Here is a 15,319-nt window from a genome sequence, read left to right as displayed (position 1 = left end):
AATTCTTTACATTAATGTTAAAGATTTTCAGAGGAGCCCCAGAAATTTACAAATTGTTAGGTAATATAAATTTCCACTGTTATCAGACTGTAAGAACCAAATCCTAGAAACCAGGTTCTCATATAACTTGTAGCATTGATAATAAATATTCCTTAAATCTGTTTTGGTTTCTTCTTCAAAACATTTTTATTTGTATGTGCTATATATGGGCTCACTAAGGTCTCTTGCCACTGCAAACAAATGCCAGACATGTGTGTCTGTCTTTTACATGGGTGCTGGGAATTGAAACCAGGCCATCATCAGGCTTTGTAAATAAGTGTCTTTAACCACTGAGCCATCTCCCTAGCCCTGGTTTCTTTTGTTGTTAGACTAATGATGATAAAAGATTTGTTGCAGGCTGGAGAGATGAGTCAGTGGTTAAGGTGCTTTGCTTGTAAAATCTGACAGCCTGAATTTGAGTCCCCAGTACCCACTTAAAGCTAGATACATGAGTGTTGCATGCATCTGGAGTTTGCTTACAGTGGCAGGTCCTGTGCTGGCACGCCTATCCTCTGTCTTTTTGTCTGTCTCTATTTCTCTCTTTTCTCTTCCTCTCTCTCCCTTTCCTCACTCAAATAAATAAATATTTGCTTTTATTGAGGCAGTCTCTCTAGCCCCGGCTGAACTGGAACTCATTCTGTAGTCCCAGGCTGGCCTCAAACTCATAGTGATCCTCCAACTTCTACCTTCAGAGTGCTGTTATTAAAGGCATGCACTACCATGCCTGACTATTTTCTTTTTAATTTTAAAAAGATTTGTTGCTAAAAAAAAAAAAAAAAAAATAGGGCTTGGAGAGATGGCTTAGTGGTTAAGTGCTTGCCTGTGAAGCCTAAGGACCCCGGTTCGGGGCTTGGTTCCCCAGGTCCCACGTTAGCCAGATGCACAAGGGGGCGCAGGCGTCTGGAGTTCGTTTGCAGAGGCTGGAAGCCCTGGCGCGCCCATTCTCTCTCTCTCCCTCTATCTGTCTTTCTCTCTGTGTCTGTCGCTCTCAAATAAATAAAGTAAAAATTAAAAAAAAAAAAAAGATTTGTTGCCATAGGGCAAACTTGTTAGGCAAATTTACCAACAGATTAGAAGCATATATTGATGGTACTTGAATAACATGGTTAAAACTTGAAATTAACTGTTAGCTTTTTGTTACTTATAAAACTTAAAGAGACCTATTTCAGCCTTAAAAATAACGACAAATGAAGCTAATAATTTGATAGCTAAATATCTTAAATAGTAGATAATAGTTATTAAAGAAAGAGTTCTATATTTTAAAGTTATAATTTAATATTGTCACATTATTACAGGTAGAAGAATACATGTTTGCATTCAGTGAACAAGAGAATGTTCCCAAACTCAATTTTGGGTCGTCCACCCTTCACCCCAAACCATCATCAGCATAGTTTCTTTGCCCTGTCACCTACTCTTTACTCACACCAGCAACTTATAGATGCACAGTTCAACTTTCAAAATGCAGAGTAAGTATGGTACTTTATTGAATCATGACATTGTATTTTCCTGTGTGACATAATCTTTTCTATGTAAAACATTGGAAAATAGAGAAAATACCATTTCTTTTTGTTTTGATCAATTACAAATTAATTTAGTTTTTCTGACATTTTAAGGAATTCTAATTTATATGCTTATTGTTCTTTGTTTTTGGTAGCTTATCTAGAGCTGTGTCCTTACAGCAGCTGACATACGGAAATGTCAGTCCAATACAGACCTCAGCATCTCCATTATTTCGAGGAAGAAAGTAAGTAATTCTCACTTATTTTAAAAGGAAATGTTTTAGTCCTTTGAACTATGTAGCATGTATGAAATCATATTGCTGTTTTGGGTTAGATTTTGCTTTCTGGGACAGTGCAATCAGATTTGTATGGAATTTCACAATCTTTGTGTATTCAAAATTTTTAGGGATTCTTTCATTGATTTATTTCTGCCATTCAGAGTTTTAGGTCGAATGAAGCTTTATTTCTTCAGAAACTACTTTCCCCTCCCTTTTCTAGTCTCACTCTGGTCCAGGCTGACCTGGAACTCAACTCTGTAGCCCCAGGCTGGCTTTGAACTCATGACTAGCCTCTTACCTTAGCCTACTCTGTGCTGGGATCCAAGGCATGTGTCACCACACCCTACTGAAAACTACATATTTAAAAAAATATTTTATTCATTTATTTATTTGAGACAGAGAGAAAGAGAGAGTGGGGAGGCAGAGTGCACACCCGCCAGGACCCCTAGCCACTGCAAATGAGCTCCAGACACATGCATCACCTTAACTGTTAAGCCATCTTTCTAGCCCCATGAAAACTATTCAATTAATTTATTTTGGCTTTTCATGGTGGAGTCTCACTCTAGCCCAGGCTGACCTGGAATTCACTATGTAGTCCCAGGGTGGCCTTGACCTCATGGCAGTCCTCCTACCTCTGCCTCCCGAGTGCTAGGATTAAAGGCGTGCACCACCATGCCCTGTGAAAACTATTTTTAAGTTGAGGTTGTTAGCTAGATGGCCTTCTGGAAGTATTTGCTTGGGTTGCTCTCAGTACTGGGGATTAACATTGCCTCCTAGATGCTGGGCAAGTTCTGTATTGCTGACTTACATCCTCAGCTCTAATTATCTTCTTGACTATTTAAAAATAATTCAAACTTGAATATTATAGTGATCATCTATGTGCTTTTATCTAGATCCATCAGTAAGGTTTTACTATATTTGTTTCTCTTATTTTTCTTACCACTTTTTTCTTAAATTATATATTAAAGAAAATGATTTCTTTTTATTTTTATTTTATTTTATCTTTTGGTTTTCCAAGGTATGATCTTGCTGTAGTCCAGGCTAACCTGGAATTCTTTTTTTTTTAACTTTATCCCAGCTTTATGTCAGCATTTTCTTCATAAAAATAAGGGCACTGGGCATAGTGGCCCGCCCTTTTTTTTAGTCAGTGAATATGGTCAAGTTGGTACCATTGTTAGCCTCTTCCCTGTCTTCCCCCCTCCACAGGGACCCTCCTTGTTGGGGTATATGGGTCGTGCATTGTGGGGTTAGCCTTTACTTTCGGTTAGGAGGAAATGTCTCTGTGTGTCATGACCCAACATGTGGCTCTGACATTCTTTCCGGCCCCTCTTCCACATATTTCCCTGAGCCATGTTGGGTTCATAATAGGTTTGCTTCCATGTTGAGGTCTTGGGAGCCTCTGTGTCTCTGGATATCTGGTTTGGTAGGGGTTGATTGTTCTCTGTGTCTATCTCCTTTACTGTTGTGCTGGTTCCCGGTTTGCCAAGAAAACAGCTTTCTTGCAGGTTTCATCAGTTACTTCTTAGTTTCAGCTAGGGCCCCTTTTGAGGTATGATGGGGTTGGTTCTTTCCTTAGGATCTGCATGTGAAAAAGAGAAGCAGACTCTCCAATGGAGAGTAAAATTAGTACCAAGTAAATGTGGTAACCATTGTTTTTTAGAGAGAGTTTAATGGAGAGTAGGCTTATTTTTGGTTATGGTTCTGGCTTGTTTCCCAGCTCCAGCTATGGGTTCCATTCCACCAAGCAGATCAGTTAGCCAAATTGAGAGCAGTTAGTTTCCCACCATGGCTATGTGCCACTGTTGCACATGTATTAGTATCACGTCAGGTTGTTTGCTGCTAAGTAGGTTAGACCATGCGTTGCTTGGACAGATATTGGTCATTATCCCCCAATTGCTCATGTAGCACCTTGTCGCACTAGACATGCTTAACTGTGTGGGCACTGACTCTCTCCCAGCTTCCAGCCATGTTCCTCCATGATACGTGCCAAGAGTGTATGGTGTCTTTAGCAGTAGGGTCTTACCACTAACCTGTGGTGGGTCTTAAGCGCTCTGACATAAATCTGTCTTCTTTTGGCAGACCTTGTAGGTAGGGTTCTGGTCAAAAGCTCATTGTGGATGATATCCACCTGCTGTTACCTAGGAGTACAGGTCATTGCCCAAGAAGAGAAGGAAGAAAAGGATAAATAATATAAAAGAGATAGAGAGATGAGAGAGAAGGGGGGGGGTCAAGTGAGAGTGAGAGAGAAGCAGAAACAGGAGGAGAGAATGGTCAGTTTTCGTCATACCCTCTCCAGGGTCTTGTGTTCTTTCTGAGGGCCTGGTGAAGGTTCAACCATTTGGTCTGTCTTTTAGAATGTAGAGTTTTATGGTACCATTGTCTTTTGGGTCCAGTTTTGTGTCCCCCACCCCCTTGTTTACCTTCTCCTCCCTCCCAACCTTCCCTATTGTGTGGTCCTAGAGATGCTTGGTAGGTATGTCAGCAACTTGGGTAGATTCAGGTTAGGAGCTGTAGATGAGTAAGACTATGCAGTGATTATCTTTCTGTGATTGGGTGAGTTCACTGAGAATGATCTGTTCCAGGTTCGTCCATTTTTCTTCAAATTTCATTGTGTTGTTTTTCCTTACTGCTGTGTAGAATTCCATCATGTAGATATACCACATCTTAGTTATCCATTTGTCTAGTGATGGACATCTGGGTTGATTCCAGGTCTTGGCTGTTACGAATTGAGAGCCATAAAGATGGTTGAAGCCCGGTGTGGTGGCGCACCCCTTTAATCCCAACACTTGGGAGGCAGAGGTAGGAGGATCGCCATGAATTTGAGGCCACATTGAGACTCCATAGTGGATTCCAGGTCAGCCTGGGCCAGAGTGAGACCCTACCTCAAAAAAAAAAAAAAAAACCAAAAAAAAAAAGATGGTTGAGCAAATCTCTCTGAGCTGAGGTGTGGAGCTTTTAGGGTATATGCCCAGTAAGGGAATAACTGGGTCTTTTGGTAACTCTATAGTCAGCTTTTTTGGGAGTCTCCATATTGCTTTCTGAAGTAGTTGTACCATCTTACATTTCTACCAGCAGTGGATGGGGGTTCTTATTTTCCACATCCTCACCAACATTTGTTTGCATTTGATTTTCTGATGTTTGCTATCCTTCCTAGGGTAAGGTTGAATGTCATAGTTTTAATTTGCATTTCCCTGATGATTAGGGATGATGAACATTTTCTAAGTGTGTGTTTGCCATTTTTACTTCTATGAACTGCTTGTCCAATTCCTTGCCCCATTTTGTCAGTGGGTTGTTTGACTTTGTATTTAGGTTTTTGAGTTCTTTGTAGATTCTTGAAATAGGCCTCTGTCAGTTGGATATTCAGCAAATACTTTGTCCCATTCTGTGGGTAATCTATTGGCTCTGCTTATTGTATGTTTGTGCAAAAACATTTCAGCTTCATAAGATCCCATTGGTTAAGTGATTATTTAAGATCCTGTGCTACTGGGGTTTTGTTCAGGAACTCTTTCCATTCCTAAATCATGGCATGTTTCTCTTAACTTTTCTTCTAGTAGTAGCTGAGTATCTGGTGTTATATTGAGGTCTTTGATTTAGTTGGATTTGATTGTTGTGCATGGCAAGATGTATGGATCAAGTTTCAATTTCTTGCATATGGTTATCTAGTTTGTCCAGCACCGTTTGTTGAAGACGCTGTCTTTTTTTTCCAGCCTGTATTGTTAGAGGCCCACATTTTCTATTTTTCAATTTTTTTTCAAATTTTTTTTATTAACAACTTCAATGATTATAAAAAAGATCCCATAGTAATTCCCTCCCTTCCCCCACTTTCCCCTTTGAAACTCCATTCTCCATCATATCCCCTCCCACTCTCATTCAGTCTCTCTTTCATTTTGATGTCATGATCTTTTCCTCCTATTATAATGGTGTTATGTAGGTAGTGTCAGGCACTGTGAGGTCATGGATATCCAGGCCATTTTGTGTCGGGGGAGCACGTTGTAAGGAGTTCTACCCTTCCTTTGGCTCTTATATTCTTTCTGCCACCTCTTCTGCAATAGACCCTGAGCCTTGGAAGGTGTGATAGAGATATTACAGTACTGAGCACTCCTGTCACTTCTTTCCAGCACCATGATGCCTTATGAGTCATCCCAAGGTCACTGCCTTCTGGAAAGAGAAGATGCTCTACCAAAAGTGAGAGTAGCATTAATATAAGGGTATGAACATTAAAAGAAGTGCTTACCAGTTGGTAAGCATAGTATGTATATACATTTAGCCAGAGAACAACAGACATTATACCCCCAGGGCTAATGACTACCCTGGTTTTAAGTTTTCAGTATCAGGGATGTATTCCCTCCCATGGAGCAGGTCTCCAGTTCAGTTAGAGGGCAGTTCATTTCCACCATGACAGATGTGCCATTGTTGCACCTGTTGGCTCATTTTAATCCCAGCACTCTGGAGGTAGAGAAAGGAAAGTCACTGAATTCAAGGTCAGCCTGAGACTACTGAATAAGTTCCAGGTCAGCCAGGGTAGAATGAGACCTCTAAAACAAACAAAAACATTATTTTCTGTAACCAAAATAATTTGGTTCATGCCTAAGAAATCTACACATGCCGTTCATTTCCAGATTTCTTCCATTGTCTGATATCATTTCTTTTTGTTATTAAGTAAAGTGAGCCAAACTCAGAAAGCCTAGAACTTCATGTTCTTTCTAATAGGTGGGTCTTAGTTTACGATATTTTATAGGTGTATAAAAAGATAGGGTGGTAAATGTGGGTAAAACCTATAAAGGTAGAATGGTAACTACAAATGAGAATGAAGAAATGAGTTGAAACAGGAATGAGGAAGGGTGAAAGGACACAGTGACATGTAAACAGAATTAGAGGAGCAGGGAATTGAGAGGGCAGAGAAGGGGAATTGGGGACAAGAATAAGCAACAACAAATTGTGTTTGAAAATGCAAGATGACTGATAACTGAGTCTCTGTATGCCAACTTAAAAAAGCCTTAGTTTCGTTTTCGTGTGTGTGTGTTTGTGTGTGTGTGTGTGTGTATGCATGTGGGCATATATGCATGTGTGTGCATGTGGAGGCCAAAGCTTTGCATTAGATGTTTTCCTCAATTGCTCTCTAGTTTGTTTGTTTGTTTGTATATTTATTTATTTATTTATTTCTGAGGTAGTGTCTCACGCCAGCCCAGGGTGGCCTTGAACTCACAGGGATCCTCTTACCTTTGTCTTTCAAGTCCTGGGATTAAAGGAGTGCCATACCACTCTTGGCTCCCCCTTGCTTTTTGAGACAGGGGTCTCACTGAACCTGGGCTTGACTTGTTTGGCTGGACTAGCTAGTTAGCAAGCCATAGGGCTCGTCCTGTTGTCTTCTCCGTGCTAGGATCTAGGCGTGGCTGCTGTGCTCAGCTTTCACATGGTGCTGGGGATCGCAGCGCAGGCTGTCATGCTTGCACAGAAGGATTCCCAGCGCAGCCATCTCCCCAGCCCACTGATGAGCCAGAGCCTAGGCATATCCAGCGAGCCCTAGTATAAGGCATTCAGCTTACTTATTCTTATTTGTTAGTTTGCATATTTGGTTCTTAGTGATTGTGTAATTTTTTTTAAGTTAAGGAAGATTTATTTTAGGAAAACAAAGCAGAAAACCTTCCAAAGTGGAAGGTTCCTAAGCAGCTGGTCCCTGAGTAATCCTATGAATAGATTTTTTCTGTCGTTTTCTTTGCTGAGATGCAGCGCTGGAGGAGTTGAGGTGCAGTGCACTGACAGCAGTCTGTGGTTTTTCATGTGTGCTCGTGGTGTGCGTGCATGGGTGTGCTCGCACCTGTGTGTGCAGGTGGTCAGAGATTGACGTTGGGTGTTTTCCTCAATTGCTGGCCACTTTATTTTCTGAAACAGTGAACCTGGAGTTAACCGATTTGGCTAGATTAACAAGCCAGTGAGCCCCAGGGATCGTCCTGTCTCCCTCCCAACACTGAGCCTGTGGCTCTCACCAGCATGCCTGGCTTGACGTGGGTGCTGGGGCTCTGGACTCAGCCTCTCATGCTTGCACAGCAGCTGTTCACCAGTTGAGCTGTCTCCACTAGTAATGCGACCTAAAAGTCATTATTTGTCATCTGTTAGGATATTCGTGTATGTATATTGTCAGAAAGTTGTATCTTTAATTATTAAGGAATTTTTTTTTGTCTTCAGGAGACTAAGCGATGAACAAAACCTTCCTCTTGATGGCAAACGGCAGCGTTTCCATTCACCCCATCAAGAGCCAACTTTAATTAACCAGATAGTGCCTTTACCAGGGGAACGAAGATACTCAATGCCACCATTGTTTCATACGCACTATGTACCTGATATAGTCAGATGTGTTCCACCTTTTCGAGAACTATCACTCTTAGAACCTAGAGAAATCACACTGCCTGAGGCCAAAGATAAGGTAAGAATCATGCAGATTTTCACTCTGCCTTTGGTAAAGAAATTATGTATTAGAATAGCTCTAATATCCTATGCTAAGTACAATACACCTTTTGTGCATTGTTTTAAGTACTATACAGCCAAGTTTTCTGTCTAAATACCATTTGACTTTACTTCAGGTTAAAAGTACAGCTACCAGGGAATCAGATTTGGTTCGTGAAAACTTGGGATTAGAGTCTTAAAAACATTAGATTTATTACTTTTTTTTTTCCTTCAAGGTAGGGGGTCTAACTCTAGCCCAGGCTGACCTGGAATTCACTCTGTATTCTCATGGTGGCCTTGAACTCATGGAGATCTCCCACCTCTGCCTCCTGAGTGCTGGTATTAAAGGCGTGCGCCATCATTCCTGGCTGATTTGTTACTTTTTAAAAATCTTTTATTTTTATTTATTTGAGAGAGAGAGAATGGGTGTGCCAGGGCCTCCAGCTGCTGCACACAAACTCCAGATGCATGTGCTACTTTGTGCATCTGGCTTATGTGAGTTCTGGGGAATTAAACCTGGGTCCTTTGGCTTTGCATGCAAATGCCTTAACCACTAAGCCATCTCTCCAGCCTGATTTGTTACTTTTTATAGAAGTCTCTTGCTACATATTATTTTTACAGAAAGATTTCATGTGGTTATTGTAATAAACTACTAAGAAACATTTTGTTTTAGAATATTTATGTTTGCCATATTTTAAAATGTTAAAAATAGAGAATCCAGGCTTGGAGAGATGGCTTAGTGGATAAGGCCCTTGATTGTGAAGCCTTAGGACCCAGCTTTGACTCCCCAGAACCTACATAAACCAGATACACAAGGTGATGCATGTGTACACGCATCTGAAGGTCAGTTGCTGTGAGTTCGAGGTTTGAGGCCACCCAGAGACGATAGGGTGAATTTCAGGTCAGCCTGGGCTAGAGTGAGACCCTACCTTGAAAAACAAAACAACAACAAAAAAATAAAAGAAAATTAAAAAAAAAGAGATTGAAAAACTTCGTTGCCCATGGGCTACTTAGAGCAGACAGTGTGCAGGGTTTTATTTGTTGATTATTATTCTCTGTTATTTCCTGTGACTTGTCAGTGATACTTTTCTGTAACTTATGTGTAGTTTTTCAAGCCATAGTCTATACTTGAGTACCAGTGGCTTTCAGTTGGAAAGTGTTAAGAATACATAGTTATTTTTGAAGTACTGTCACTTAAATTGACTCACATTTCTCAGTATAGCAATAATTCTGAACAAAACTTGCTTTTTTATGGTGGCTTCAAGCTGAGTCAGCAGATCCTGGAGCTGTTTGAGGCGTGTCGGCAGCAAGTGAGTGACCTGAAGAAGAAGGAGCTCTGTAGAGCGCAGCTGCAGACGGAAACCCAGCTGCTCTTCCCGCGTGCGTCTCTTTTCCTGATTTGTGTGCTTTTATGTCTGTGTACTTCCTATGTAAACGTTTCAAAACTATCTCACAGTTTTTTGTTTCTCTAGAAAGCAGACTTTTTTTGGTTGGGTCTTCTTTAAATGGATTTGGTACCCGGAGCAGTGATGGTGACCTATGCCTCGTTCTTAAAGAAGAGCCGGTAAGTGGGAACACCTGTTCCCAGTGTCTCTCGTGATTTGTTAGGCACTGCTTGTTTTTCTCATTGCTGCTGCAGTATACTTGACACAGGCAGCTCAAGGATGGAAGGTTTGTTTTTGGCTCACAGTTTGTTACAGTCCATGATGGCAGGAAAGGCAGATGGCAGGGATGAGGAGCAGCTGGTCACTTTGCCTCCACAGTCAGAGAGAGGATCAATACCAATAGCTAGCTTTCCCCTTTCTAGTCAAGGACCATGGCCATGGAATGCTGTGGCCGCATTAGGGTAGGAAGGACTTCCACCTCACTTAAATGGATGCGGAAACTACATCAGACATATGCCCGGGGGTTGTTTCCATTGTGACTAGGTTCCCTGAAGTTGACAAGATTAACTGCCACACATCAGCTAGAAATTTCACATAAAAGTCTTTGAGGAAAAGAACTTGCATTCTATTAATTAATTCTTTGAATTTTTTTATTTATTCTAGAGTTTAAAAATTTTTTATTTAAGGTACAAGCATGGTGTGCATAGCAGTAACTATAGCATTAATTTAATACCAAGTTGTTAAAATGAATGGTTTAACATCCTGCCTCTGTTTTGAAATGTTGTTGGACTGGCTGTTTATTAGAATGCAGAGCATGTGATAGTATCTTGACATACTTCATTTCCATTTGAATCCCCACTGATTGTGTTTTTTCTGATGAAAATGCTATGGAATTTGGAATTATTTTGGTAAAACAAAAAGAGAGGTATCATTGAAATTTTTAAAATACTGTCATTCATAAAATTTAACATAATTTTCTATGTCATTAACTTTGTTTCTGTTTTTATTTTTATTTAACAATCAAATTGTTATTTAGAATTATTAGAATTATATTTGAATTTCCCATAGTGTTTGTATATTATTATTATTGTTATTATTTTGGTTTTTTGCAATAGGGTCTCACTGTAGCCCAGGCTGACCTGGAATTCACTGTGTAGTCTCAGGGTGATCCTCCTGCCACCGCCTCCCGAGTGCAAGTGCGGGATTAAAGGCGAGCGCCACCACGCTCGGTTCCTTTTGTATGTTTTGATACTACAATAATTGGTGTGTAGTAAACTGACCCAAATAAGCCTCTTTTATTTGGGGGGTTCTCTTGAAGCTCCAAAGTGTACATTGAGTATGACTTTAACATTCTCCATTGTGTTCCACATCTTTAAAAATATAAAAAAAGATCTATTATAAATGTGTACTTTTACGCCTTTACTTCTACTTACTGCAAAAGAGAGATTTATTGCAGGGGAAAAAAATTCTGGAATGGTTCTATACTTGCAAATCATATAAAGGAAAAGTAATAAAGGCGGATTGGGAACCATGGGGCATCAGGAACCAACACTGTAATTATAAACATAATTATAAGTATAACATAATTATAAACATTATAAAGGGGGGTCAGGAACCAGCACTCTAATTGTAAACATAATTATAAACATAACATAATTATAAACATAATGAAGGGGGATTGAGAACCAAGGGGGAGGTCAGGAACTAACACTGCAATTATAAACATAATGGAGGTTGCAAGTTATGCAATTAGGCCACACTTAGGTGCATTCCACTACTTCTCCTGTTTCAGTCAGATATTTGAGCCATGTTGTCATAGCTGAGACTGAAACACCAAAGAGAGGAGCTTACCTGTAAATATTTCACACCCTTGATAAAGAAATAAAACAAGTTGAGAAAGTTAAATTCCTGTTAATTTTTGTTGGAGATATTTATGAAATTTATAGTAAAGAGGAAAAAAAATTGTGTCTCTTTCTGATTTTCCTTAAAAAGTTATGTTTTAAGTTTAAAATCAGAAGTTGATTTAGAAATACGGATCTGAAATCTAATACTTAGGGACAACTTTTTCTATAATATATATTTTGAAAAATAATTCCAAAGAAAAATATACTTTATTATGTTACTTTAAAAAGAAATAAGCACTAAGGTAAGAAAAATAATGAAGAAACATTTATTTTTAACTTTTCAGTGTTTTTTTCAGGTCAATCAGAAGACTGAAGCACGTCATATACTCACCTTAGTCCATAAACACTTCTGTACTAGACTTTGTAAGTCTGACATGCTCAAATTCATGCCTTCTGACCTGTTTGTTTAAAATGTTGCTCACTTTATTTTCTGGTAAGAATTATTTAATTTCTGATAGAATAGATACGTGAATTTTATTCTTACAACTAAATTCTTTTTAACTTTTTTTTCTTTTTGAGACAGGGTCTTGCTATATAGCTCAGGCTGTCCTTGAACTTGCGATCCTCCTGCCTCAGCCTCCTGAGTTCTGGGATTACAGGTGTGTGCCACCATGCTGTCTTCTTTAAACTGTTGATTAAGAAGAATGACTACTCAACAAATCATTGAATTCACTTGCAAGATATCCTATTGAATGGATTGTGAGATTTAAAGAACACACACATGTACACATACATGCACACACCATTCTCTTCTGAAAAGGTTATAAACCATTAGGAAAATAGCTGTGTAAAAGCAGCTCAATGAAGGTAAATGAGTAGCCAAATGTTTGAGTCTAGGAGATACTCTTGTGAGAAAGAAAATGTCTTCTGTTTAACAATAATGTGTACTTCTTCACTTACTTTAAAATACGACCCCTGAATATGAGAATCAAATGTGTTACTCCAATAGAATTTGAAACTTAATTTAGGCCATCTCATTTTAATTAACTTATTTTTTAATATTTTTATTTGAGAGAGAGAAAAACAGGCATATAGACAGAGAGAGAATGGGCATGCCAGGAGCTCTTGCCACTGCAAACCAACTGTAGATACGTGCTACTTTGATCATCTGGATTTACATGGGTACTGGGGAATCAAACCTAGGCCATCAGGCTTTGCAAGCAAGGGCCTTTAACTGCTGAGCCAGCTCTCCAGCCCTTTAAGATTTTATTTAGTAAGATGAAACTAAACAAGTTTTAATCCATATGTTAATTATATATTAGTGTATTTTACTTATTTATTTGAGAGAGATTATAAGTTGGTGTGTCTGGGCCTCTAGCCAGTGCAAAAAAAATTACAGACACATGTACCACCTTGTGCATCTGACTTACATGGATTCTGGGGACTCAAACTGGGTCCTTAGGCTTCACAGGCAAGTGCCTTAACAGCCCAGTTTGTTTGCTTATTTGTTATTTATTTGAGAAGAGTGAGATGAGAGAGAGGGAGAATGGGTGCGCCAGAGTCTTCAGCCACTGAAAATGAATGCTACCTTGGGCACCTGGCTTATGTCGGTCCTGGGGAATTGAACCTGGGTCCTTTGGCTCTGCAGGCAAGTGCCCTTACTGCTAAGCCAACTCTCTTAACAGCCCAGTTAATTTTAAACTTTCATGGAATGTTACAGAAAGTTGAAGTTATACTGACTATGTGATGTTGGAAAATTTTTGTCCATTTGTTTAGCAGAAACCCCTGTGCAGGCTTTGAACTAGAAAATAAGTCAAAAGTTGTTGCCCTTGAGTAACTTATTTCTACTTTTAAGAGAGAAATAAATGATTTATTGGAGTAGAGATTAAGTTACTTTATCTACAAAATATAGGAGCAATACATACCTGAAGGTTTTTTTTTTTTTTTTTTTTTTTTTGTGGGGGTGGCTTTCAAAGTAGGGTCTCATTGTCTAGCCCAGGCTGACCTGGAATTCACTAGGTAGGGTCTCATGATAGCCCTGGTTGAACCAGAACTTACTCTCTAGCCCCAGGCTGGCCTCACATAGGTCCACCTACGTCAGTCTCTGAGTGCTGAGGTTAAAGGTGCTTAGTTCTGAAGGGGGTTTTTAGTAACTGTTAGTAGATTATAAAGTGTTAAAGATAAGAATGATCTTGTAAGCCATCTTTTTCGTCTTCACTGTAAGCAGTTAGGGAGACTGGTAATGAGGGGGTTTGGTGATTCGCCTGGAGAATGTGGTTTACTGGAGTGAGGACTCGTCTTAATAGTCAAGTGTTTAATTGACTCCTAGCTTTAGTTTTCATCAGGTCTTACAGGATTCTTATATATAGACTATTTTGAAGCGTAATGTACCTTGTAATTTTGTTAATTAAAATCTAACAGAAAAATGATAGCATTTTTTTAAAAAGTACCCAGAGTGAGACCCTACCTCGAAACCTGCCCCCCCCCCAAAATTAGAAAATTGCTCCTTTGGAAAAGTTTGCAGAATTTCTTTTTATGTATTTTTGTCAGTTCTCAATTTTCTGTAGTTTCCATGTATTACTTCAACCCAAAATAGGGTTTTTGAACTTGGATCAAATGAAAAGCTTAAAGTTGAATATGCCTGTTATCCTCTTAGAGATCATGCTTAGTCAAATGTATTCTGGCCTTGCATGTGTTGCAAGCATTTTTACATTGTAACTGTGATGTCTGTGGCTACCATTTATTGCTATGTGCAGTACTGGTATTTAGCTTGTTCCCTATTTTTAGCTATTTTTTCAATCTTAACAATGTTTTGATAGGTTTGTTTTTACAGGTGTCATTCAATATTAGATTACATTTCTGAAAATAACTCAAAATAAAGTCTTTAAAATAGAATGGACTTAAGTTTTCAAAGAATTTGACAGTATTCCATACCCCTCTCTTTTGAGACAGGGCATGTAGACTAGGTTGGTCTCAAACTTGCCATGTAGCTGAGGATGACCTTGAACTTTTTTTTTTTTTTTCCCAGCTAAGATTTTGCTCTAGTCCATGCTGGCCTAGAATTCAATGTGTAGTCTCAGGCTGGCCTCGAACTCACAGAGATCCTCCTACCTTAGCCTCCTGAGTGCTGAGATTAAAGGCATGTGCCTCCACACCTGGTTTTTTGCTGTGCTGTGGAAAGAAACTTGGGGCTTTCTGCCTGCTACACAAGCACTCTACCAATTGAAATCCATCCCCAGCCCTTGATAGTGTCCTTATTTCTTTGTTTTCTTTTTCAAAGACAACACATTCATAAGTTTTAACTGCATATGTGTATATATATGTGTATACAGTTTCATTAATACCATTATAAACTAAGCTGGAAATGTATCCCTTTTTTTGAAAACAATCTTTTAAACAAATGCAGTAATCCAAATATTTAACAATCATGTTTTACAACATGAGATACTAGGACACTGAATTTCAGAAACTTTTGCAGACACTCACATTCTTTCTTATCCTTTAGCTGGCTACATTGAGAGACCTCAACTGATTCGTGCAAAAGTGCCAATTGTGAAGTTCAGGGATAAAGTCAGGTAAAGAACTATCCAACTTACTTTCTTTTTTTTTCCATTGCTTTAGATTGTTTTTGTTTATTCTTTTAATGTGCATAGCTAAGAAATTTGGAAGAACAGCTTATCTTTATCAGGTTTTAGAAACCACTTGATGTTTTGAAGTGCTGTTTTTGGTGGTTTTTTGAGGTATGGTTTTCGCTCTAGCCCAGGCTGACCTGGAATTCAGTATGTAGTCCCAGGGTGGCCTCAAACTCAAGGCAATCCTTCTACCTCTGC

General features: G+C 39.2%; 1 protein-coding gene across 3 annotated transcripts in view; it reads left to right on the top strand.

Annotated features, from left to right (window-relative positions):
* Nucleotides 1–15,319, top strand: part of Tent2 (terminal nucleotidyltransferase 2) — a 40,389-nt gene that overhangs the window by 6,328 nt on the left and 18,742 nt on the right. For 2 of the 3 annotated variants that reach the window (XM_045134212.1, XM_045134211.1), the window contains exons 2-8: nucleotides 1,335–1,505; nucleotides 1,694–1,783; nucleotides 8,003–8,240; nucleotides 9,526–9,640; nucleotides 9,733–9,824; nucleotides 11,834–11,912; nucleotides 14,995–15,064. In XM_045134212.1, coding sequence (XP_044990147.1) covers nucleotides 1,372–1,505; nucleotides 1,694–1,783; nucleotides 8,003–8,240; nucleotides 9,526–9,640; nucleotides 9,733–9,824; nucleotides 11,834–11,912; nucleotides 14,995–15,064 — 818 coding nt within the window. In that variant the 5' untranslated portion in view covers nucleotides 1,335–1,371. The remainder of the gene's footprint in view (nucleotides 1–1,334; nucleotides 1,506–1,693; nucleotides 1,784–8,002; nucleotides 8,241–9,525; nucleotides 9,641–9,732; nucleotides 9,825–11,833; nucleotides 11,913–14,994; nucleotides 15,065–15,319) is intronic. The other variant, XM_045134213.1, reaches the window with a different exon arrangement.

The sequence above is a fragment of the Jaculus jaculus genome, chromosome 14, assembly GCF_020740685.1.
Source record: "Jaculus jaculus isolate mJacJac1 chromosome 14, mJacJac1.mat.Y.cur, whole genome shotgun sequence".
Taxonomy (NCBI): domain Eukaryota; kingdom Metazoa; phylum Chordata; class Mammalia; order Rodentia; family Dipodidae; genus Jaculus; species Jaculus jaculus.
This window is presented reverse-complemented; position numbering and strand designations above follow the sequence as displayed.